The sequence below is a fragment of the Peromyscus eremicus genome, chromosome 12, assembly GCF_949786415.1.
Source record: "Peromyscus eremicus chromosome 12, PerEre_H2_v1, whole genome shotgun sequence".
Classification (NCBI taxonomy): Eukaryota; Metazoa; Chordata; class Mammalia; order Rodentia; family Cricetidae; genus Peromyscus; species Peromyscus eremicus.
In genome coordinates, this window is record NC_081428.1 from 57,271,581 (window position 1) to 57,294,904 (window position 23,324).

At 35.3% G+C, this 23,324-nt stretch overlaps 1 protein-coding gene across 4 annotated transcripts in view; it reads left to right on the forward strand.

Annotated features, from left to right (window-relative positions):
- The window catches only part of Stxbp5l (syntaxin binding protein 5L), a 231,240-nt gene that overhangs the window by 88,532 nt on the left and 119,384 nt on the right, over positions 1-23,324 (forward strand). For all 4 annotated transcript variants that reach the window (XM_059277086.1, XM_059277088.1, XM_059277087.1 and 1 more), the window contains exons 5-6: positions 12,188-12,322; positions 15,690-15,753. In XM_059277086.1, coding sequence (XP_059133069.1) covers positions 12,188-12,322; positions 15,690-15,753 — 199 coding nt within the window. The remainder of the gene's footprint in view (positions 1-12,187; positions 12,323-15,689; positions 15,754-23,324) is intronic.

Here is a 23,324-nt window from a genome sequence, read left to right on the forward strand (position 1 = left end):
ATCTGGATTCTTCATCTTATCTTTGAACTGAGTTCTATAAATGGTCTAAATAGGACTGAGTAGCATGCTATGAACAGAGACATAATATGTCTTCTGCTATTTCTTTCCACACCATTCTTACCTAATGCATTTTCAGTGTTCATCATATATCTTCCAAAAACTTAATGCCACATTTGGGGACCTGAGATTAGAAGTACCTATGCTTTGTTAAACTTTCTGCTCTCACTGTCCTGAATTTTTAAAATAATTTTATCTTTGTATTTGACTTTTGTAAGTGGTCTAGTATAACAGTAGAACGTATTCATAAACAGGAATGTGACAATATGAAACTCCACTCTGTTTTGTCATGTTGTTCACATACAGTGTTGTAATATTTGTGATTCTAAGGTAATCACAGTGCTTATTTTTAAATAAGCACAAGCTAATATATCAGGTCTATAATAGAGAAAACAGACAACCCTAAAGGGCCTGTGGTGGTAAGTTGTGGGGTGTTTACCCACCAACCCCACAGCTCCCCAGAGTTTTCTTGAGTGCGAGCAGCAGGAAATATTAGATAGAAGGATTTATTGCGGAGAATCTTGTGGAGATAAACAGATACAAAATAAAGGATAGCCTCGAGAGGGCCTGGAACCTTTTCCAACGGGCCCCCGACTGTCTCTGCCCCAGGGTTTTTATAGAGACGCCAAGAGGTGGAGCAAAAGACCTCCTCCCCCAGCACAGCTAAGTGCAGACCATCTCAGACACCTGCACTCAGGCCCGTGGTCCTAATCATCCTCTATGCGGACCTGCTGGGTAAAGCCACGAGAAACCCGAGAACAGGCTCCCACAGTAAGTCTTATTTCAATTTAGACATGAGCTAGAATCATTTGGGAAGAAGGATTCTCAGTCGAGAAAATACCTCCATAAGGTCAAGCTGTAGGCAGGCACACAGTGCATTTTCTTAATTAGTAATTGATAATGGGAAGGCCCAGCCCATTGTGAGTGACGCAACTCCTGATCTGGTGGTCCTAGATTCATAAGAAAGTAGGCTGAGCAAGCCGTGAAGAGCAAGCCAGTAAGCAGCACTCCTCCAATGGCCTCTGAGTCAGTTCCTGACTCCTGGTTCTTCCCTTGGGTTCTTGCCCCAATTTTCCTGGATGATGAGCTTAAAGCTGTGAGATCAAATAAACGCTTCCCTCCCCAAGTTGATTTTGGTCATGGTGTTATGTCACAGCAATAGAAATCTTAACTAAGACAGGGCCATAGTTTTCATACAGACTACAGTTTGCTTCAAATAAAAAAAAATATGATGGCAGTGACATTCTAAGAACCTACCCTGTCTTACTGCCTTTTGTTCATGTTCATTTCCTCTATCTGATGATGATAATTATGATCACCTAACTTATAATGACAGGGAAAAGTTATAGAGCAACCACAGTTTGTTTTTCTTCCAAGTCTTCCCTGCACATCAGGAAGCCAAATGTTGACAGTAATGATGGTGTGTGAGCAAGTGAAAGAAAAGTACATCTAGCTTGTGAAATGCTTGTGCTTTGATGAGAATTATATATGTACATGAACTATAAAATATAAATTATTTCATTAACTAAGCATATGAGTTATATATATCATTTTGTTTGAATTTGAAACTACTAGCACACAATATAAAATGAGTGTTAATTCATTTTGAAACAAATTTTTAATTTTTCTTTATTTAGAAAAACGAGGATGAAAAGTTAAGAGAGAAACAACTAATGAAAAAGTTTTATATTTTATTACTCATTTTCTTTGTTTTTAAATAAAATGCCCTATAGTTGTATTTTGCACTTGGCCTTACAATTTATAAACCAGCCTTAGTTCTAGGAATTTGTTTTGTAGGCTTCTTGGAATCATATACTTAAAAAAGCATATAATCTGAAAATGGAGAAAAATTTATAACTTAAAATTATAAGACTATTATTATTAAACTATCTTTTCCTGTCTTGCCAAACTGTCTAGATAATTCTATATATAAGAATGGGCTGCCTTGATTTTTTCTGTCTTAGGTGAAAAAACTAATTCACTCTTTTATCACTGAAAACTGGGAAGAATCTGAAAGTCATCCACTAAAAGAGATGTCTTTTTAAATATAAGATCATGTGTAAAAGTATTTTATTATTTATTTATTTATTTTACATCCCGACCAGTGTCCTCTCCCTCCTCTTCTCCCACTCTCCCACCCCACCCCCACCCCCACCCCATCCACTCCTTCTCTGTTCTATTCAGGAAAGGGCAGGCCTCCCATGGATATGGACAAAACATGGCATATTAAGTTGTAGCAAGACTAAGCACCTTGCCTTGTATTAAGGCCCGGCAAGGCAACCCAGTATGAGGAATAAGGCTCCAAAATCCAGAAAAAGAGTCAGAGACAGCCCTGCTTCCACTGTTAGAGTCTCACAAGAAGACCAAGCCACACAACTGTCACACATATGTAGAGGGCCTAGGTCAGTCCCATACAGGCTCCCTGGTTGTCTGTTCAGAATCTGTGAGCACCTATAAGCCCAGGTTAGTTGATTCTGTGGGTTTTCTTATGATGACCTTGACCCCTCTGGCTCCTACAGTTCCTCCTACCTCTCTTCATCAGGATTCTCCAAGATTGACCCAATGTTTGACTGTGAGTCTCTGCATCTGTTTCTATCTGCTGCTGAGTGAAACCTCTCTGATGATAATTGGGCTAGGCACCAATCTGAGTACAGCAGAATATCATTAGACATCATTACATCGACTTTTCTCCCCTTCATTCTGTTTGGCTCTATCCTAGGTCTCTGGGTCCTGGTGGTCCAGGCAGTGTCAGGGTTGGGCTTACTCTCCTGGCATGGGTCTCTGGCTGGAGGAGTCATTGGTTGGCCACTCCCACAGTCTCTGCACCACCCTTACCCCAGCATATCCCATAGGCAGGACAGACTGTAGGTCGAAGGTTATGTGACTGGGTTGGTGTCTCAATCCCTCCACTGGTCACAGAAGATGGCCAATTCGGGCTACAAATTCATTGTTGTTAGGAGTCTTGGCTGGGGTCCTCCTTGTAGATTACTGGGAGTCTCCCTTGCACTGGGTTTCTTTCTGATCCTGAAGTACCCTCCTTTTCTAGTCAGTTTCTCTTCAGATCATGTTAAAATATTGTTATCAGTTGATCACGTCATCTCATTGCTATGACGAACCATCTAATATAAAGCAGCTTAATGATGGAAGGATATTTTGACTTCTGATCTGAGGGTGTGGTCCATCATAGTGGGGAAGGCATGAGAGAGGGAACATGAGGGAGCTAGTCATTTGTGTCCACAGTCAGGAACCAGAGGTAAGCGCTGGTGCTTAGCCTAGTTTCTTCTCTCTTCCTTTTTATGCCCTCTGGAAATCCAGCCCAATACAATGATGCCACCCACCTTTAGGGTAGGTCTTCCCCCCCAGAGGCCTGTCTCCTACTCAATTCTAAATCCAGGCATGTTAATCATGAAGAGGACAGGCACCTCATAAATTTAACCCATTTGGAAAGAACTAGTCCTTTGAAAATTTATTAACACTAGCCCAAAAGTTTGAGTTTGTTTTGTAACTCCCTTATGTATTATTCCCCTTATATTTTATGTAGCCATAGGAGATACCTAGTCTCTCTTCCAAAATAAGATTGTTCAAATTGCCAGTTAATAAAATTGCTCCCTGCTTTGATATCACTACTAACCCTAGCATACTTGCATGGTATGGTTTTCAAAAATTTTACTAATCCAGGCACTAGTTCCTAGATGTAAACTCTAGTTGATCAATATTTTTTTAAATGTAAAAGATTTAAATTTATGAATAAATTATAATATCATATGACACATGGATGGTATACATGAGTATATGATAATTAACATGTGTAATTTTGTAGTCCTCAATTATAGGGTAGAATTATTGATTTTTATTGAAATTTAAGGGTAAGCAAAACTTTTTCTTTTGGTTTGAGCCATTATTAAACCAACTTTTTAAAACTATATACTTACTAGTTGATGCTTTTTAAAACCAAAATTCAGAATTTTCTGCATACCCTAAATAACATAATTTTTATTATATAAATTTTCACTCTGTGGTACTGCATGTATTAATTAAACACCTTGATATACTTCTTAAAGTAGACAAGAAAATGATCAACTGAAACCTTTTCCTTTTTTTATATTTTTATTTTATAATTTTATAAAATTTTAGTTTATAATTAATTTCACATATCAGCCACAGATTCCCCGTTCCTCCCTCCTCCCCCCCAGCCCTCCCCCCCAACCTACCCCTCATTCCCACTTTCTGCAAGGCAAGGTCTCCTCTGGGGAGTCAGTCCAGCCTGGTAGACTCAGCCAAGGCAGGTCCAGTCCCCTCTTCCCTACACCGAGGCTAAGCAAAGTGTCCCAGTATAGGCCCCAGGCTCCAAAAAGCCAGCCCATGCACCAATGACAGGTCCTGGCTCCACTCCCTGGGGGCCTCCCACACAGTTCAAGCTAATCAATCAAATGTCCCACTTGTCCAGAGGGCCTGGTCCAGTTCCATGGGGGCTTGGTTCACAGTTCATGTGTTTTCACTAGTTTGGCTATTTGTCCCTGTGCTTTTTTCCAATCATGGTCTCAATATCTCTGCTCATATAATCCCTCCTCTCTCTCACCAATTGGACTCCTGGAGCTCCACCTGGGGTTTGGCCATGGATCTCTGCATCTGCTTCCATCAGTCACTGGATGAGAGTTCTATCATGACAGTTAGGGTGTTCGGCCATCCGATCACCAGAGCAGGTCAGCTCAGGCACTCTCTCGACTATTGCCAGTAGTCTACAGTGGAGGTATCTTTGTGGATTTCTGGGGACCTCTCTAGCACTCTGCTTCTTCCTATTCCCCTGGAGTCTTCATTCATCATGGTATCTCCCTCCATTCTCCTACTCTGCTCCTATCCAGCTGGGACCTCCCGCTCCCTTAAGCTCTCTTTCCCCTGATCCTTGTGCCAAGAGGAAAATTTATAGCACTAAATGCCCACATAAAGAAGTTGGAGAAATTTCACACTAGTGACTTAACAGCACACCTGAAAGCCCTAAGACAAGAAGCAAAGTCACACAGGAGGAATAGACACTAGGAAATGATTAAATTGAGAGCTAAAATCAATAAAATAGAAACAAAGAGTTGGTTCTTTGAGAAAAATCAACAAGATAGACAAGCCCTTATCCAAACTAACCAAAAGGCACAGAGAGAGCATGCAAATTAACAAAATCAGAAATGAAAAGAGAGACATAACTAACATTGAGGAAATCCAGAGAACCATCAGGTCATTCTTCAAAAACCCATACTCCACAAAACTGGAAAATCTAAAAGAAATGGATAATTTTCTGAATAGTTATCACATACCTAAGTTAAACCTTTTCCCTTTTGATAACTGCTTTTACTTAATAGAATTAACCTTTTTTAAAATTTGAGTAAGAAAGTACAGAGAATGTAATCCTTAGCAAGTATAGCATAAAATGCTTGCCTTATAAATGGCCTCTGTTGGTTGAATGAAAAGTTATAGGACATTAGGTAATTAATTATTTTAAACAAAGATAAAAATCAAGTAACAGAGCTTGTCATGACGATGCACTCTATAGCCCAAACTTCCAGAGACTAGACAGATTGTTGAGCGATTGAAACCAACCTTGGATGTGTTATGAATCTATCTCAAAAGACATGAAGAAAAAAAATAAATCAAGTAACAATCTGTAAAACGTTTGTAATTTAAATTGCAATGAGGAAATAAGTTTAGGTATTTAAGACAAATGTGTGTCTGATTTTATTTTATTTGTATAGATGAATTAAAATAAAAAAAACTATCATTCAATTTTGTCAAATGTTCTCTTAAATTTTAAATTTCCAAAGGGGTACAGATGTACCTGATAAGGTGTGTATCTCTAGTATCTAGGTATGGGTACAAATTAAACGTGAAGTAGTTATTATGTTAATTAATCTTATGTGTGCTAATCATTATTTCTAGTATATTTTTAGCAATGTAAGTTGAGAATGCATAACACTTTGATCATGTATTTCTTGCTTGTCCCAAGAAGTAATATATTAAAAAATAGGATAAATATACCATGATTTCCATAGAAAAAGTAAACTATTTAAAGTAGTTTTCTTGATAATTTCAGTTAATAAATTTGTATGAAACTACATAGCCAAATAAAAATAGAAGAAGTAATGATTAGATCCCAAACTCTGTCATGCATAGCTAATGTGGCCATGCCTCCTTTTAGGAATAAAACTTTGTTGGAATATAGTTCTGCTTGTTAATGTGTGTGTTGTCTGTGGCTATTTTTGTACTACTGTGTAAAGATTGAGTAGTTGTAATGCAAACTGTGTGGTATTTAAAGCCCAAAATATTTATTATATTTTAATGCTTCACAGAATATGTTTGTCATCTCTAACTTGGGTTATTGGTAAGTCATTTTAATAGTTGCAGAAATTTGGCTTAGTTTGTGTTATGTTAGATATTTCCCCAAACAATGGTAAATGATTGGGTGAGTTTTTTATTGACAAATTAGTTGGTTGATAGTCCACTCAGACTATGAAAGGAATTTAGCTGAATATTCATTCATTTTTTAATTTGGTCTTTTGTATAATAGTTCTAGCTAGTATAGTTAGATAGTATAGTATATATAGTATAGTGTAGATAAATCAGGAGATTGTTTTACTTAAGGAAAATTCTTTTTTTTATGGGTTTAATTTTCCATTAAAATTCCGGCCTATCAGTATTTTGGCTTCAGATACTAGAGGGACACTATCACTTCTTTTCTAACTGTTGTGTTTTTAGTTATTGTCATTATCTTCCTCAGTGTTCTTTCTTCTGCTCCTTTCTTCATCATTTCATCTTTAAATGGTTTTAGGGGACCACCTAGCCACATCTCTACCATCATAGCAATAATTTCAGCTCCTCTCCTGAAAGTTGAAGGGAAACTAAGCAGTCATCATTTGACCACAGAAAAGGCTTCTCCAATCTGTTCTGTAGATTGTCTGATAAAGCTTGCCATATAGATCTGAACATGGTTGAGACTCAGTTGGTGCTTCCTTCGTAAAAGGATTTAGAAAGTCTGGAGTGAGGCATGACTGTATAAGTTTGTGATGCATGTGTAGGTAGTCTTTGATGCTGCTGGTCAGTCATCTTACATGAATAGCAAGGACTGAAGATGTTTTTTAAAAATGAAATAAAATTTCAGGTTATTATGCACCTGATGTTATTACTACCATTCATACCTAATGAATCATAACTTCTGTGCCTAGAATCTTAGAACACACACTAAAATTAGGTGTTTATTACCTCAAAGATTTAAAATACTTAAAATATTGGCATAATTAGCTGGGCGGTGGTGGCGCACGCCTTTAATCCCAGCACTCGGGAGGCAGAGCCAGGCGGATCTCTGTGAATTCGAGGCCAGCCTGGGCTACCAAGCGAGTTCCAGGAAAGGCGCAAAGCTACACAGAGAAACCCTATCTCGAAAAACCAAAAAAAATATATATATATATTGGCATAATTTAGTGGATGTGCATCAAAATCTTTCCCAAATAGTTTTAAACATTATTAGTAGATACTGTCTCAGAAATACTGGACACCATTTCTGGTGTTGTTTTCCACCTGCAGCTAAATATACACTTGATTCAGCATATCTGAGTTAGGTAGTGCAATTACAAATATTCTATAAGAGGCTAAGGTTTTAGTTGCATTACCAGAGCCATTATGCCTGAAACTCAAGAATTTACTGGAACCTACATGAGAAATAGCCCCAGTTAAATATTGGAACTTATTGGAAAGAAGACCTTCAAATTCAAACTCTCCCAATGAATTTCTTTTTATCTATCTATCTATCTATCTACCTACCTACCTACCTACCTACCTACCTACCTACCTATCAATCATACAGGGTCTCTCTACATAGCCAGGCTAGCCTTGAACTCACAGATCCACCTGCCTCTGCCTCTTAAGTGCTCCAATTAAAGGCATGTAGCACTATGCCTTTAATTCCAGTGAATCTCTTACAGAACAATGATTTAGTACCATTTTCTTTTTAAAATAGTTTTTCGACTTATGAATTATGACACTATTTCTTAAACTAAAGACTATGGTCATGGTCTGGGGTTGTGAATTTTCTACAGTAACTTTTACTTGGAGTGTTTTTATTTTTATATTAAATTAATACTAACATCCTAAATGATTTGAACAGAATGTTTTATAAAAAAAAATGCTGCTATGTAGGTTCAGTTCACAAAGTTGGATTTGTATTTATGATTATGTTAGTACCAAATAGTTTGATTTTGTTGTGGATTGCTAACATATCAGAAGTGTACTATTCATGTGTTAGACATTTTGTAACACACAATCATCTCAGGGAACAAAGGAGTAAAGATTGATTTAGGCTCCTGGTTTCAGATGTTTCAGCCCATGATCACCTGACTGTTTCTGCACCATGGGGAGGCAGAACATCATGACATAAGGATGTAGAAGAGCAAAATGACGCATCTCATAGAAGCCAGAATACAGAGAGAGTACATGCCTAAGACAATAGGCTTTTTCTCTTCTCTTCTATTTTATCCAGACTCCCAGGTATAGGATAGCGTCATTCATATTTAGGGCAGGTACTTCCTCTGTACTTTATAATTTTGTAAAAATCTGAACAGATACACAACATCAGGTCCAAAGATATAGCTCAATGGTAGAGCACTTACCTAGAATGTGTTTAATGCTCAATACTATTTAAAAAATCTAACCATCATAAAAATCATTAAAAATTCATTCACATCAAATTATTGTAAAATAAGATATAATGTGCTATGGAACAGTTTAAAGCAGTTCAGACTGATATAAGTGGTGAAAAAAATACAAAGTACAAACACATCAAGCTTGAAAGAACTTGGCATCAAACCCATATTTATATTGTCATGTTATAAAAATTCAAGTATCACATAAATTACCAAATTTCTAAATTGAGTCCTAAGTGAGGATCAGGAAAAAACTTTGAAAGTACATCCATTATTTAGGTGTGAAAAATGCTTATTTTGTATATTGACCTTTAATAGTAAATAGAACTTTCATTTCCTTAATTTTCCTTATTCTCCAATAAGCCTCTTCTTTGGAAATTTTTATAGACATTAACACACTTTGCTTTTATTTTTCTTACGTATTTGTTTTTATCTTTCATAACATATGTATTAGATGAAAAGGGTGGTGGTGGTGGTGGTGGTGGTTGTGTGTGTGTGTGTGTGATAATACTAGTTTTTATAAAGTCTCAGTGAAACTAAATAGATGAGTGGATGGAAAGCTAAGAACGTCTTAAATGCTTTTTGATATTTAATATGGACAGGGGAACAAGATTATTTTTCCAAGGCTTACATATAACAGATAAAAATTATTTATATATCAGATGGCGGTACTCAAAATAAGTTACAAATAAAGACTTAACAAATAAAAAATTAAGTTGTATAAAGTTGTCAATTAATAGGATTATCAAGTATACATAACAAGTATAATCACACCCTTTGTCCATATCATTCATCTTAAGTCACACTGTTTTATTCAGATAAAGTTTGGAAATCTTGAATAGTTATTAGACTCCTGTACAACAGATGAACGATGGGTAGTACATGAGACTTTGTCTGGTTTCTCTTTACTTACTCATTAAAGAGTTACTTCCCAGGCTAGTTCTTTTTTCTGTTGGGATTTTCTTCCTGTTCTAGAAGATCGGTTTGCATTGGAATTGTACCCCCTGCTTCAGGTTTCATTACTGAACCTGGCAGTTCTCAGATTTTATGTGCTAAATGCCCAGATGACTGTCATATTGAGGTTTCCTCATGTCCTGTTTAAAGCTCTGAGATTTTTTTACTCTGTCTTCCTGTGATTTAGAAGACCTCCCTGTGATCTTATATCTTCTTTAAAATGAGTTTCTGTTTCCATTAAAGGTTAAATTGATTATTCATTGCCTAGAAACATGACCATCAAGTTATTTCCTATGTAATATTAGTAAATATCCTTTGGAGACAGCAATTCTAGACTTCATGTTTTAGTCAAAGATTTCCAGTATCATGTAGGTTACTCATTAATTAGAAAATCAATTAACTTTGCACTAGCAGGTTTCTAGTGTTATTAATATCATATTCCTAGAGTTTTCTTCAGAATAGATAACATTTGGTTTAGAGGATAGGATATTGAAACATTCAGTGTGACAGGCTGAGAATATGCAATGGACACACTACCTGTTCACTGTTGATTTTTGTGTACAATTGCACTCATAAGTTTAACTCTTACATGTATTATACAAATGGAACTTACCTTTCACATTCTTTTTAAAGTTGATCTGTTTGCCTAATGTCAAAATTTTGTTCAGGTCTTCTAATAGTTTACTAGGTAGTCTTCCAGGTAAACTCCAGAAAATATTTGATGCAGTAACACGTTCTTGAAAGAGATTATCTGCGAATTTATTGTCTTTTTAATAGTGTCTAGAAGAGCACAATGAATCCAAGTTGGAAGAGTAATTACAGTGTTAATAGATGACTCATTACACTTCACATTACATATGTAGTAGTCCTTATGGCTCTAGCCATGGAACAGTTCTCAGAGCTAACCAGGAAGCCCATTATGAACATGAATAGAATAATGAAACTAAAGGAAGTCCGGAAGCATTGGCACATGTCTGTGATTCCAGCAGGCCTACAGTAAGATGGGGGGTAGGGAAAAGAGAAAGCCCCCACAGGACAAGTAGCCTGAAGTATGCAGCACTGTGGAAGGTGAGAGAAACTCTGCCTTAAACAAGGTGGAAAGAGTGGACCAATACCCGGGGTTGTCCCTGATCTCCATATTCACACTCCGGCAATGTCAGCCCTCACACACAAACATACACTCTCACATTGTACATGCACACACACACATACACACACACACACACACACACACAAACAAAGGGAAGAATAAAGTGCCTCTCTGACCTTAACAGTTTTCCCCTGCTACATAAATGCGAAGCATCTGAACAAAGTAAATTATTTATACTTTGATGATACTTATATGATATAAATTTATTATACTGTGATGTAGACACAACTACTACTTCTCCATGAACTCTGAAATTGATGTTCATTATGTACCTGATTTACCTTTGAAGTGATTTGTATTTCAATTAATAAACTGCTCAGCGGGAAGATACTAATTTTGTAACTGAACAAGAATGGTTTGCATCACAGTTTTGCCACTTAATACTTATTAACTGTTGGACTTTGACAATTATAAAGCGAGCAGTTTCAGCCTCATGCATGCATCTATAAAGACAAAATTAAACATTTATAGAACAGAGGTTTATAATTTATATTGTGTTTTGTATATAATATGTAAAACACTTAGAATTATCTCTCAGTAGACAGTTTTTAAATTACCTTGTAAAATGGTTCCATTTTCAAAGTAGATACCTAGTCACGGTTTTAGAAGTATTAATTACCAGGACATTACTCTCTCATTTTGAGTATGTATGCATTGTGGTTAATAAAAATATCCGAAAATAAGGTTCAGTTTTCTACTACTGAAAAAAATCTTAGTTTCTTCTATGTAGAACAGAAATATCTACTTGCTTGTATTGCTGTATTCAGAATGACAAATAGTGCAGTTGATCTCTTAGAAATAGTGATTAGAATGGTGGGTACCAGAAGCAGAGGGCAGGGAAGAAGGAAGAGTGTTGGGGAAGGCTGGGAAAGGTTGGATAATGGATACTATATGTCAGATATGAAAAGGAAGCTCTGAAATATTGTTACACAGTATGATGACCGTAAATGACAATAATGTACCACCATTACTAATGTTGGAAGAAAAGATTTTACAAGCTTTCATAATTTAAAAATGATAAACCTGATTTAAATATTTTTCATCATATTGCTCCCACTATTATCTACAGCTTTTATGCTTTTGTGTATTGGTCAAAAAATTTAAAACTAGAAACCATGTAAATTCATGCCTATAATAGACTCTTAGTAGTGATTGCCATTATTATTTTAAATGATATATTATTTTTGTCCTATGTTCTATTTTTAATAAGGAAATACCACTGCAGTACATAGGTTTTCCTATCATTTTTATAAATACAACTTAATGTTAGAATAATATGTGTAAGGAAAATGTACTGATCAAATGTAAAATTCAGATATTTTAATTATAATTTTCTTTCTTTCAGAATTACTTACTGTCATCTACCTTTCCAGAGTAAATGGCTCTATGTTGGAACAGAAAGAGGAAATACACATATTGTAAACATTGAGTCTTTCATTCTTTCTGGATATGTCATCATGTGGAACAAGGCAATTGAACTGTAAGTTTGAACTTGTCTGTCTCTTTATTTGATTAAAATATTGCATATATTATGTAGCCTTAGATTATAATTAGTTGATAACTCTATTGCTGTGTGTAATTAACTTAATGAAATTGAACTAAAATAAAACCACAGAGAATTTTAAAATAGATTTAGATGTAATAATGTACTTTTATACACTACACATACTGTGAATAATAAAACCTTACATATATCAACAATGATAATAAAATATAATAACACTACAGTTTATTCATGTAAATCATCTCATGATATTATAATTAACATTAGCATAACCATAGTGAGAATGGATTGTTGTATATGAAAATAATTGTAAGCAATAGGCATAATTATTAATGATAATAATTTAACTCTTGCCTTGTTAGAATATAGTTCTGATATCAAAGAGATGCAGTTAACTCAATCTCCTTCATGTTTTGACAATACAGCTTGAACTTTTTTGTTTTATTTCATTGTTTTATGTGTATGGGTGTTTTGCCTGCATGTGTGTAAGTGAACATTATGCATGCAGTGCCTGTGGAGGCCAGAAGAAAGCACGAGATCCCCTGGAAGTGGAGTTACATATGATTGTGAGATGCCATGTTGGGGCTAGATAACAAACCCAGGTCCTTGGGAAGAGCAGTCCGGGCTCTTAACCACTGAGCCATCTCTCCAACACTAGTGGTATAGCTCTGGCATTAATATTTAATCTTCTGCACATGTAAAGTGTGAGCTATTTTAAACCTAAAATTTTATGGAGTTCAAGTATCTATTTGCGTAGTGCACATATAAACATATTTTTTGGTCTGTGTTTTAATAACAAAACAATTTTATTTGTTGCTAGTTTTATACATATCAAGTCCTTAGTAAGATATGTTTGACTTGATTCTGACTCATTTTCCTATGTATTCTGTTATTCTCTGACGTTCTAATTAAAACACTATTTTAATGAACTTAAATCTGTTTTGAAAAGAAGTTATTTTTCTAATCTCAATGATTTTAATTATACTAGTATTTCCAAAGTGTATTCCATAGAAATTAATTCCACTTGATAAATAAAAATTTAAATATCAATAACTCCCAATCTCCTGAATTGTCTTTTAATCACTCTCCACTTGTTAATATACATTAGAAATATATATCTCAGAACTTTGTCTCTTTTCTGAAAGTTATGTTTTACTAGTGACACTTTCTGGGGTTTTGAAAGTTAATGTTAGAGAAATAGACAGAAAATATGCCAACATGTTGATAGTCATTATCTTTAAGTAGCAAAGCAGCATAAAAATTTCCCATTAACTTTTAATATATTAATATAAAAACAATCTCTTTTATACTCTAAAATTTCATTACAAATAAATATAATGCTGGATTATCTTCTGGACACTTTTATTATACAGTAAGACTCTAGGTGGAAGAGTCTAGCATATAGTCTGACCTGTATTTCCAAAATATATTCTTTTAATAATGATTTTATGACTAAAAATGGAGCACATCAGTAATTTTGGAAACAATTGAATATTTGATTGCATCTGCATATAGACTTACTATGTGGATTTGTATAGGTAAAATACTTATCATGTTTAATTTAGAGTTTCCAAATGTTTTAAGTATAGATTTTTTTATGAAACATCTTATTGTTTTCACTAGTTTATCATGCAATACACTTTAAATTGTTGGTTCAATCAAACTCAACAGATGACAGTTTTGGTTTGTTGACTATTGTTATTTAATAAAGAATTCAGGACATTATTCTTTATCAGGAGCATTTACCTTTCTAGAGCAATTACAATTATATGTAAGTATATATTACATATGAATAGAACTAAAAAAAGCTATATAAACTATTCTTTGTAGCCTTGTTTAATTTCTTTTCTTTGAGAATATACTCTAGAATATAAATAGTAATTCTGATTTTCAAATACAACAATATCAATACATACTATTGAAAATGACCTATCTTTTGCCATTAAGTGTGTGTGTGTGTGTGTGTGTGTGTGTGTGTGTGTGTGTGTATATATATATATATATATATATATATATATATATATGTTATTATACATTATGTGTATATATGGTTATTCAGTAAGGTCAATGGTACTATATCTATTTTTAGATGAGAAAATACATCTGTGAATTGGGTGAATGAATCCATTCACAAAATTTCTCAATATCTAATCTATGTATCCCTTTGAGCCACTTTTCAGGAGTCATTATAAGAGAAGCCTAGAATTAGTTATTTATTACTTTCAAAATAGTTTCTAGGATTTAAATAGTTTTAACTGTTTTGTGAAGGCTCTTGGTGGATTTTATGTGTCCTTAAGAAATAAAGTAGAACTGTGCCAACTCAGTCACAATTGGATTACCCTTCCTGTATGCAGTTCCTTTGCTTTCTTGCCCTCTACAACAATTGGATCATGAAAAGGGTTGTAGAAAATGGAGAAACAATTTTTTGGTTATGTGAGACCATGTCATGTTTAATTAACTATGACATAATCATATTTAGTAATCATGTTAAATTAGATTTATAAAGAAACTATGCCAGATAATCAGGGTAGAATAAATTTAAGGTCAGAGTGACAAGGTTCTTTTTTTTTTTTTTTTTTTTTTTTTTTTTTTTTTTTTTTTTGGTGTTTTTGTTTCAAGACAGGGTTTCTCTGTGTAGTTTTTGGTGCCTGTCCTGGATCTCGCTCTGTAGACCAGGCTGGCCTTGAACTCACAGAGATCTGCCTGGCTCTGCCTCCCAAGTGCTGGGGTTAAAGGAGCGCACCACCACCGCCCAGCTTGACAAGGTTCTTTTAACTTTTAATTGTGCTGTTATATGCATAATTATTTATTATTGGTTGCACTGGATAACCAGATAAACTAGACATCATCAAAGAACTAGATTCCCCCTGGTTGTCAGTTTTCTGTAGGATAGCAATTACTAGTTAATTACGAAAGCATTTCTTTTTAAACCCAGGATGCCACTGTACTTTGCTTTAGGGATAAAATCATAGGAAACTTCATGTCAAAGGAAATCTTTAATTAGGTAAGCACTTTAAAATTTGGTTGAAATAGGTTTACTACATAAGGCTGGAACATTTCTCTGTATTAATAAATCCATTAAAAATATCAAGGACTCGTATTTCACAGAAAGGTGGTTTAAAAAATTTTTAAAGTACCATTTTTAAATGTAGAACTTGATTTTCATACCTGATTAAAGAAAACCTCCTTTACTAAATTTAATAGGAAGAAGAAAGTAGTTCATAAAGAAAGCTAAAATTTTATGTGAATATGAAGAGAACATGGGTAGTGTGTTCCAGCTTAATTTTCATTTCTTTGTCTTTCTCTGGTGATTAGTTTTAAATTATTGTTATTAATTTAACAGATCTACCAAGACTCACCCGGGCCCAGTTGTTCACTTAAGTGATAGCCCAAGAGATGAAGGAAAAGTAAGTATGCTACATTATTCTTGCTTTTGTTTTCCTTATTTTTAGAAAAAGATATTTTAAACTGCTTCTTAAAATTTAACATCTCAATTGGTTTGTAGCATTCAGTGGTATCTAAAAATAATACTTACTGAAAGTGTGAATGAGCAAGTGAACAAATAAATGGAATACTCTCGCTACTAATGCTCTAAGTTTTTCATTTTCCAAAAACTCATGAATCATGTATCTGTTATTTGGCTTTGGTATTAACAAATTCATGGCCAATATCCAGTAACATCAATTAGGTAATTTTGATTTTCTTATAAATACACACTAATATAGCAAGTATTTATGCATTTCATTGGGATAAATTCCAAGGGATTAGTGAAGCACAGCTCTGAGTGTGTGTGCCTGTGCTGGAGTTTTTAGAGATGGTTAGAAAATGAGGCTCTGACTTACTCAATGGATCAGTGCCCTGATGGCTTCATTGTATGATAACAATATTGGGGGTGGGAAAAGGTAGGAAATGGAATCTAGGTGGAGAAGCAGCTCACGAGGGTGTGTTCTTGGATCTGTTTCTCCTCTGGCCTCATCCTAGATGTGGTTTCTTTGCTTTGTGGCCTTCCCTGACATGAAAAGCTCAGTTCTTCCTTATCCTCAAGACTAATGGGGATTAGACTGTTTGAAACTGCAAATCATAAATCTTTTCTACCTTTAGTTGAGCTCTAGATATTTTGGTTACAGCTATGCAAATGTAGCCAATACATTATCAGATTATAAGAATAATCCTGATTATTTCATAATTTGCCTTTGATAATGAAACAGTTGATAACTTGAATTTTAAAACCTCATCTTTACAGATGTCTTGTCAAGTGTATAATTCTTACTAAGTACTATACAAAAATTATGAAGTTATTTGTTGTAGTTATAGTTTAAGTAAATTATTTATTTTTAAAGGATGGGAATTGTGGTAGTCTAATAAAAATCCAACATGGAAGGCAAGTTCATCTGATGAAGCAGTATTTGGTACATCTAAATTGATCCATAAGTAGAATGTAATGCTAACCAGGTATTACCAGAATTTGTTTTTGTTGACAAAAGCTTGTGAGGCCTCACATATACAAAGAACTGCAGTCAACTAAAGAATGCTGAGAGTGGGAGAAATAGTCACCCCAGACAATAGCACAGCAGCTGGCTGCTAAATACCTAGAGGTCAGTCCTAAAAACATACACATAAGTAACATTATACAGACTCAACAGCTTGACCATAATCTACAAAATTGTACATAAGTATCAAGGAGTATATTCATATATACAAACATATATATGCATGTAACAACAGTCAGTGAAAAATGAGGCCAATAATTCAAAATAGAGCAAGAGGATACATGGGAGGGTTTGGAGGGAACAAAGAGAAGGGGGAAATGATGTAATTATATTATAATCTCAAAAAGTAAAAAATACTTTAAAATAAATTGTCCTAAATACTTAAGAAGCAAATGGGACAAACTTTTTCTGAGATGAATAAAGTTATATTTCATGTACAGGCTTCTACTGGTATGTGGAAGAAACACCCTCATTGGCAGTCAGAAAAATGAAGTTGTATGATTTTCCCATTAGGCTGGCAAATGTTTACTAGTACTAGACAGTGGAAAAGGCTATGCAGCTATACAGATATAGCTAACACATCATAAAATTATAGAACTATCCCAGTTATTTCATAATTTGGATTAGACACGCAAATATATAGAGACACAGAAAACAGCGTTATAATAAGTGAAGACACATTTTTAAATCATTTGACTTAGATAATCCTTTTCAGATATCCATACTATTTATGTGAATAAGGAATAATATGTCTATTAACTGAAAGTTAAATAAATGAATGTTGATACACACACAGATAATGGAAATTCACTAAGGCAAACTTTAAAAAGAAAATCCCAGTAGGGAGGCATAAAACTATGTGAATAATGCATTTGTATTTGTATATGTATACTACATGCCTAAAAACAGAAGCCTGAGTAGATATGTACTGACTAGGAGAGGAAACTAGACATGGTATTAGGGAAAAAGGGAAAAGGTTTTCTTTTTTTGTGTTATCCAAGTTTTTATGAAATAATGCAGTGTGTGGTAACTACATTGACAATTAAAAAGGATTGTAAAATAAATATTGATGCAGAACACCAATGCCAATGTGTTGCTCCGCAACGTATTAGTCTATCACCCAGAGTAAATCTTGCCTTCTTATGAACTAGGGTTTTGCTTTTGCTATATTCAATTTTGTCAGTCTTTTGATCTTGCTTTTTGTTTAATAAGTCTTTCCTTTCTTGGTTAAAACCCATAGTTCTACTTTTCCTGTCAGTTTTGAGTATTTCTATTTCATAATTTAAATTTAATTTCTGTATAAATTTTATGTTTTTTGACATAAGGTTATTACTTTTATTTTGTATATTTAAATAATCCACTTATTGGGTCAAATTTCCCACTGTTTAGCAAGTTCCATTTATGAACATGATTTATTTGCTTTTCTTTCTTTTATTATTATTATTATTATTATTATTTTGAGTTTTTTTTGAGACAGGGTTTCTCTGTGTAGTTTTGGTGCCTGTCCTGGATCTCACTATGTAGACCAGGCTGGCCTCAAACTCACAGATCCACCTGCCTCTGCCTCCCGAGTGCTGGGATTAAAGGGGTGCGCCACCACTGCCCGGCTTGCTTTTCTTTCTTTTATGTTTTATATAACTTTATAATATTACCTCATAAAAATTGTACATCTCTTTTGTTAGTTAAATTCTATATACTAATTTAGATTTATAACTTAATTTTCATTTAGTATGTGTGGGGGTGGAGCATGCATATGCCATGGGTGTGTGTGGACATCAGAAGACAGCTTGTGGGGTTGGTCGTCTTCTCTCATATAAGTTCTTGGAATCAAACTTGGCTGCTGGTGCCTTTACCTGCTGAGCCCATATTGTTGCCTCCTGACTTAATTTTTGTTAAGTCAGTTTGATAATAGCTGATTATTGTTAGTATATAAAGTACTGTGTTTTCAAAAAAAAAAATGGCAGCATCAATGAATGTTTTGTTTTTAGTATCTGTCTTTAGATTATCTGGTATAAATTATTTATGAAGGTATAACAAATGTAGATGATTTTTATTTCTTCTTTTCCAGCATAGATAGTTATATGTATCTTATGTTTTGTTGGCCAAAACCCAGCACATTATTGAATATAAATTATTTATTCCTGGGTTTACTTTTAGCTAACAAGTTGAGGCCCTAGATTCTGTCTCCACCCCACTCTCAGCCCCTTACACAAAAAGAACAAAAATATTCCTATCTATTTCTAGTATTCTGACAATTTTAAATCATAACTTATGTTGAATTTTGTTGAATGGGTTTCTACATGTATCGGGTTAAGTATTCTTCACTTTTTAATTTGTTGGAATATGTTGATAGATTTTCTTATTTAAACATTTCTTTTCACATTTCTGAGATAAATTCAGTGTGGAAAGGGAAGCTCTCTTTGAAGTCTTGATGCTGCTATAAGAAAAGAAATAGGACTGGGACCTGTCCTTAGTGCATGAGCTAGCTTTTTGGAACCTAGGGCCTATGCTGGGACACTTTGCTCAGCCTAGGTGAAGGGAAGAGGGGACTGGACCTGCCTCAACTGAATCTACCAGGCTGAGCTGAATCCCCAGGGGAGTCCTTGCCTGGGAGGAGGTGGGAATAGGGGGTGGATTGGGGGAGGGCGGGGGATGGGGTGGGAAGAGGAAGAACAGGGAATCCGTGGCTGATATGTAAAATTAAATTAATTATAAAATTAAAAAAAGAAATAAAGTAGTGATGTTAGGACTCCTATAGAAACAAGACAATATCATAGTCAAACACAGAACATCTTTGTTCCAAGACACTATTTCTAAGGAATTTGAACATCCTTCTGTCAGACAGAAAAGGATGCTGTTGGATTGGAGATTTCTATATGGGAAATAATAATGAGTACATCTTTGTGGATGCTCTAGTGTTGTCTCTCAAACTTGTCCCTGCTTGCTTCACTTCAGGTTTGGCCGGGTTAATAAGCTTCTTGCAGCACTACTTCCTAAAGTTCACTAGCTATATCCAGCACCCCTAGCTCTTCTCATTAATTCTGGATCCACAAGGTATTCTACAGCAGAAAGTACACCTTCCACCTTTCCTAAAAACTGCCACAAGGGTCAAATGACATGGCCCTCTAGTGAAGAGACACTACCTTCCCATGGAACAACTTTAACCAGTGTCAGACAAGAGACAGGGAATGAATTATTCTCCTCCCTTTAGCTGGGTTGTTCTGAGTCATGATTTAGAGACAAGGCCACAAGTCCATACTGATGAAACACCTGCCAGATAATTATTGATGTGTCTCTTCTGACTTTCCCCAGAAATAATGGTTGGCATAATTTTGAGTTATCTTTCTTCTACTTCACTTTCCCTTTAATACTGCAATCCAGAGAGTATATTTTCCCTGAAATATTAGCATAAGAACCTTGCCTCAGGCTCGTTTCTACAGAACTCTGGTTCAGAAAATAATAAATCATAACATCTGCAGCCTCTTAAAGTTTGCTGAGTCCTTGACTAGATTGTTGCCCCCTGATGGGATATTTATAGTTGGATTTTCTTCTCTATAAAATCAAAGAATTTGTTGAAGATGCCAAGTGGAGTGACATTAAACTCTGGCATACAATAAAGCCATAATTACTTGCACATTTTCACGTGGTTAATTGGAATTTGGGACTCCTGGAAAGATAAGACAGTGAGAGATCAAGTACTTATGATATGGGTTAATGACAGTTATAATGATGAGGGTGAAACAGCTTCATTTGACAGCACTTACTTTCTTGTACTAATATATAAGCCACTGATGGTAGCTTAAAACAGCAAAATTTTACTGTATTACAATTCTGTGTGCCAGGAAGCCAACACAGCCTCACTGAGCTGAACTCCTTTCTAGAAAAGAGGCTGTTTTCTTGCCTTTCTGCAGGCTTCACACATCCTTTGCTTGTTAGCTCCCTTTGTCTGTTTTTAGAACTGACAATGAACTATATCCCCAGCTTTGTTCCTTGACAGCACTCTTTCTGATTACATCTGGGGAAACATCTCCTCTCTTAAGGACTCACTTTATTAGTTTAGTCTATCTGGAAAGTGTAAGGTACCTCTTCCACACAAATGGCTGACCTTAATTACATAATAGAGACATTTCTTGTCATGTGATAGACTTTTTTTTTATGGTGCTGAGGATCAGACCCAGTGTTTTGTGCATGCAGATACATGCTGTATCACTATTAAGCACTGCGCTATTTGACATTCAGGGGTGTTCTTTATCTTCCTACATCATCCCAGATATTGATTGCTGATTTACCTTATCCCAGGGGCATCTTAAGGTATCTTCAGAGGAACTCTTATTGCTTTCATCTTTAAGAAAACTGTGCTAAAATTGGGCTCAAGAACTGTTTATAAAGAAACCAGTTGTTATCCCTTTGATAAGCCAGTGTAATTATTAGGAAAGAACATTACTCCTGGTTCTTATAAATTAGTTTCTTAGGGCTACCATAAAATATGAACACAGACTGAATAACCTAAAACAACAAATATTTAATTTTTCATAGTTCTAAAAGCCAGAAGTCTGAAATCAATTTATTGGTTGGACCATGTTCCCTCTGAAATATGGGTTCCCAACCCTGTCATGACCCTATTGGGGTCAAATGACCCTTTAACAGGGATCTCCTAAGACTACCGTATAACATGAATATTTACATTACGATTCACAACAGTAACAAAATTACAGTTACTTTGTAGCAGTGAAAATAATTTTATGGTAGGGGTTATCACAATATGAGGAACTGTATTAAAGTGTTGTAGTATTAGGAAGGTTGAGAACCACTACTGTAAAAATCTCTAGGGGACACTTTCCTCGCCTCTTGTAGCTTGTCTTGAGGAAGTACAGCTCCAACTTGGGCATCTATCTTTTTGTGTCTTCTTATCTAACAAGGTTACCAGCCATTGCACTTAGGGATAGGTCCACTTTAAGTCCAGGATAATTTCTTCTCAAAATTCTTAACTAATTATACATTTGAAAGACCTTTTTTCAAATATAAGGCTACATGTTGAAGTTTTGAATGAATATATGACTTTTTAAAAATCATGCTTTTCAACTATCACACCCAGGATAGGGAAACATGAAGATAAACCTAAGAAAACTGTAACTCCTTTTACCAGCCTCAACTTCCATGAACCCATCTGACCAAGAGTCATCACTTTCACTGTTACTTAGAGAAAATAGTTTTTATTCTTTAGGTGACTGATAATTGTATTCATAAGGATTCCTGGAGTTATTAACACAGGTCTAAAACCAGAATCAGACCTCAGATATCACTACAATCTAACATAAATACATAAGCCTTTCTCTATGAGGAAACAGAATATGTGTAAAATAAGTAGAATATTTATAAAAGAAATTGAGGACCCTAATGTCAGTCACCAAAGGAATGTGTTTAGCAATGATTTTTAAGGGTTTGAAGTTGGAGGCTATATTAAAGTCAGTTCATTACACAGGGCATACCTTGGGATGTAATTCTTGTTTTTTGGGTTTTTTTTTGGGGGGGGGGTTGGTTTTTTTTGTTTTTTTGTTTTTGTTTTGTTTTGTTTTGTTTTGTTTTTTTGTGTGTGTGTGTGTGTGTGTGTTATTTGGTTTGGTTTTTCGAGACAAGGTTTCTCTTTAGCTTTGGAGCCTGTCCTGGATCTCACTCTGTAGACCAGACTGGCCTCGAACTCAGAGATCGCCTGCCCCTGCCTCCCAAGTGCTGGGATTAAAGGCGCGCGCCACTACTGCCTGGCTCGGGATATAATTCTTTGGTGAGGATACTTGCCCTAGTAGTTTGCTGTAGATGAAATTCTCAACGGTCGTACTAAATAAGAAACACAGAGCCAAATACAGAGTTAAAAGCCCAAGAGATCAGAGCACTAGCGAAGAGCCAAGACTACCGTTAGCTTACCACTCACTGCCGTTGCTGCTCCTGAGAGAGAGAGCTTCTCCCTGTGTAACTTGTCTTTTTATTGCTTTCCTGTTCTGCCTTCTCATTGGCTCTAAACCCAGCCACATGATTTCCTTGTCACTGCCTGTCTATACAGACCTCCTGGTCTCTATGGTTGGTACTGGGATTAAAGACTCAAAGGTCACCACGCTTGGCTGTGTCCTTGACCACACAGAGACTCTGCCTACCATGTGATCGGATTAAGGGCATGTGCTACCACCGCCAGACTTCTGCTTAATGGCTCGTGTTTACCTCTCATCTCCAGGCAACTTTATTTATTAACATACAAATAAAATTACATTTCAGCACAAATAAAATATCACTATAGTTTGTGGGGATAATTCTCTGAAGCCTTGACTCAACAGAGATATTTAATAACTAGAAATACCAACTATACCTCCTGGTGTAGTATTAAAGAAGGGATCAGATCAGAACAAACAAAAATGGAGAGTATTAACTAAGTCACCTCCTCAGTGATCTCCAAGAAGCTTCTAAGGGTATTGTTTCTACTAAGTAAGGCAGAATAT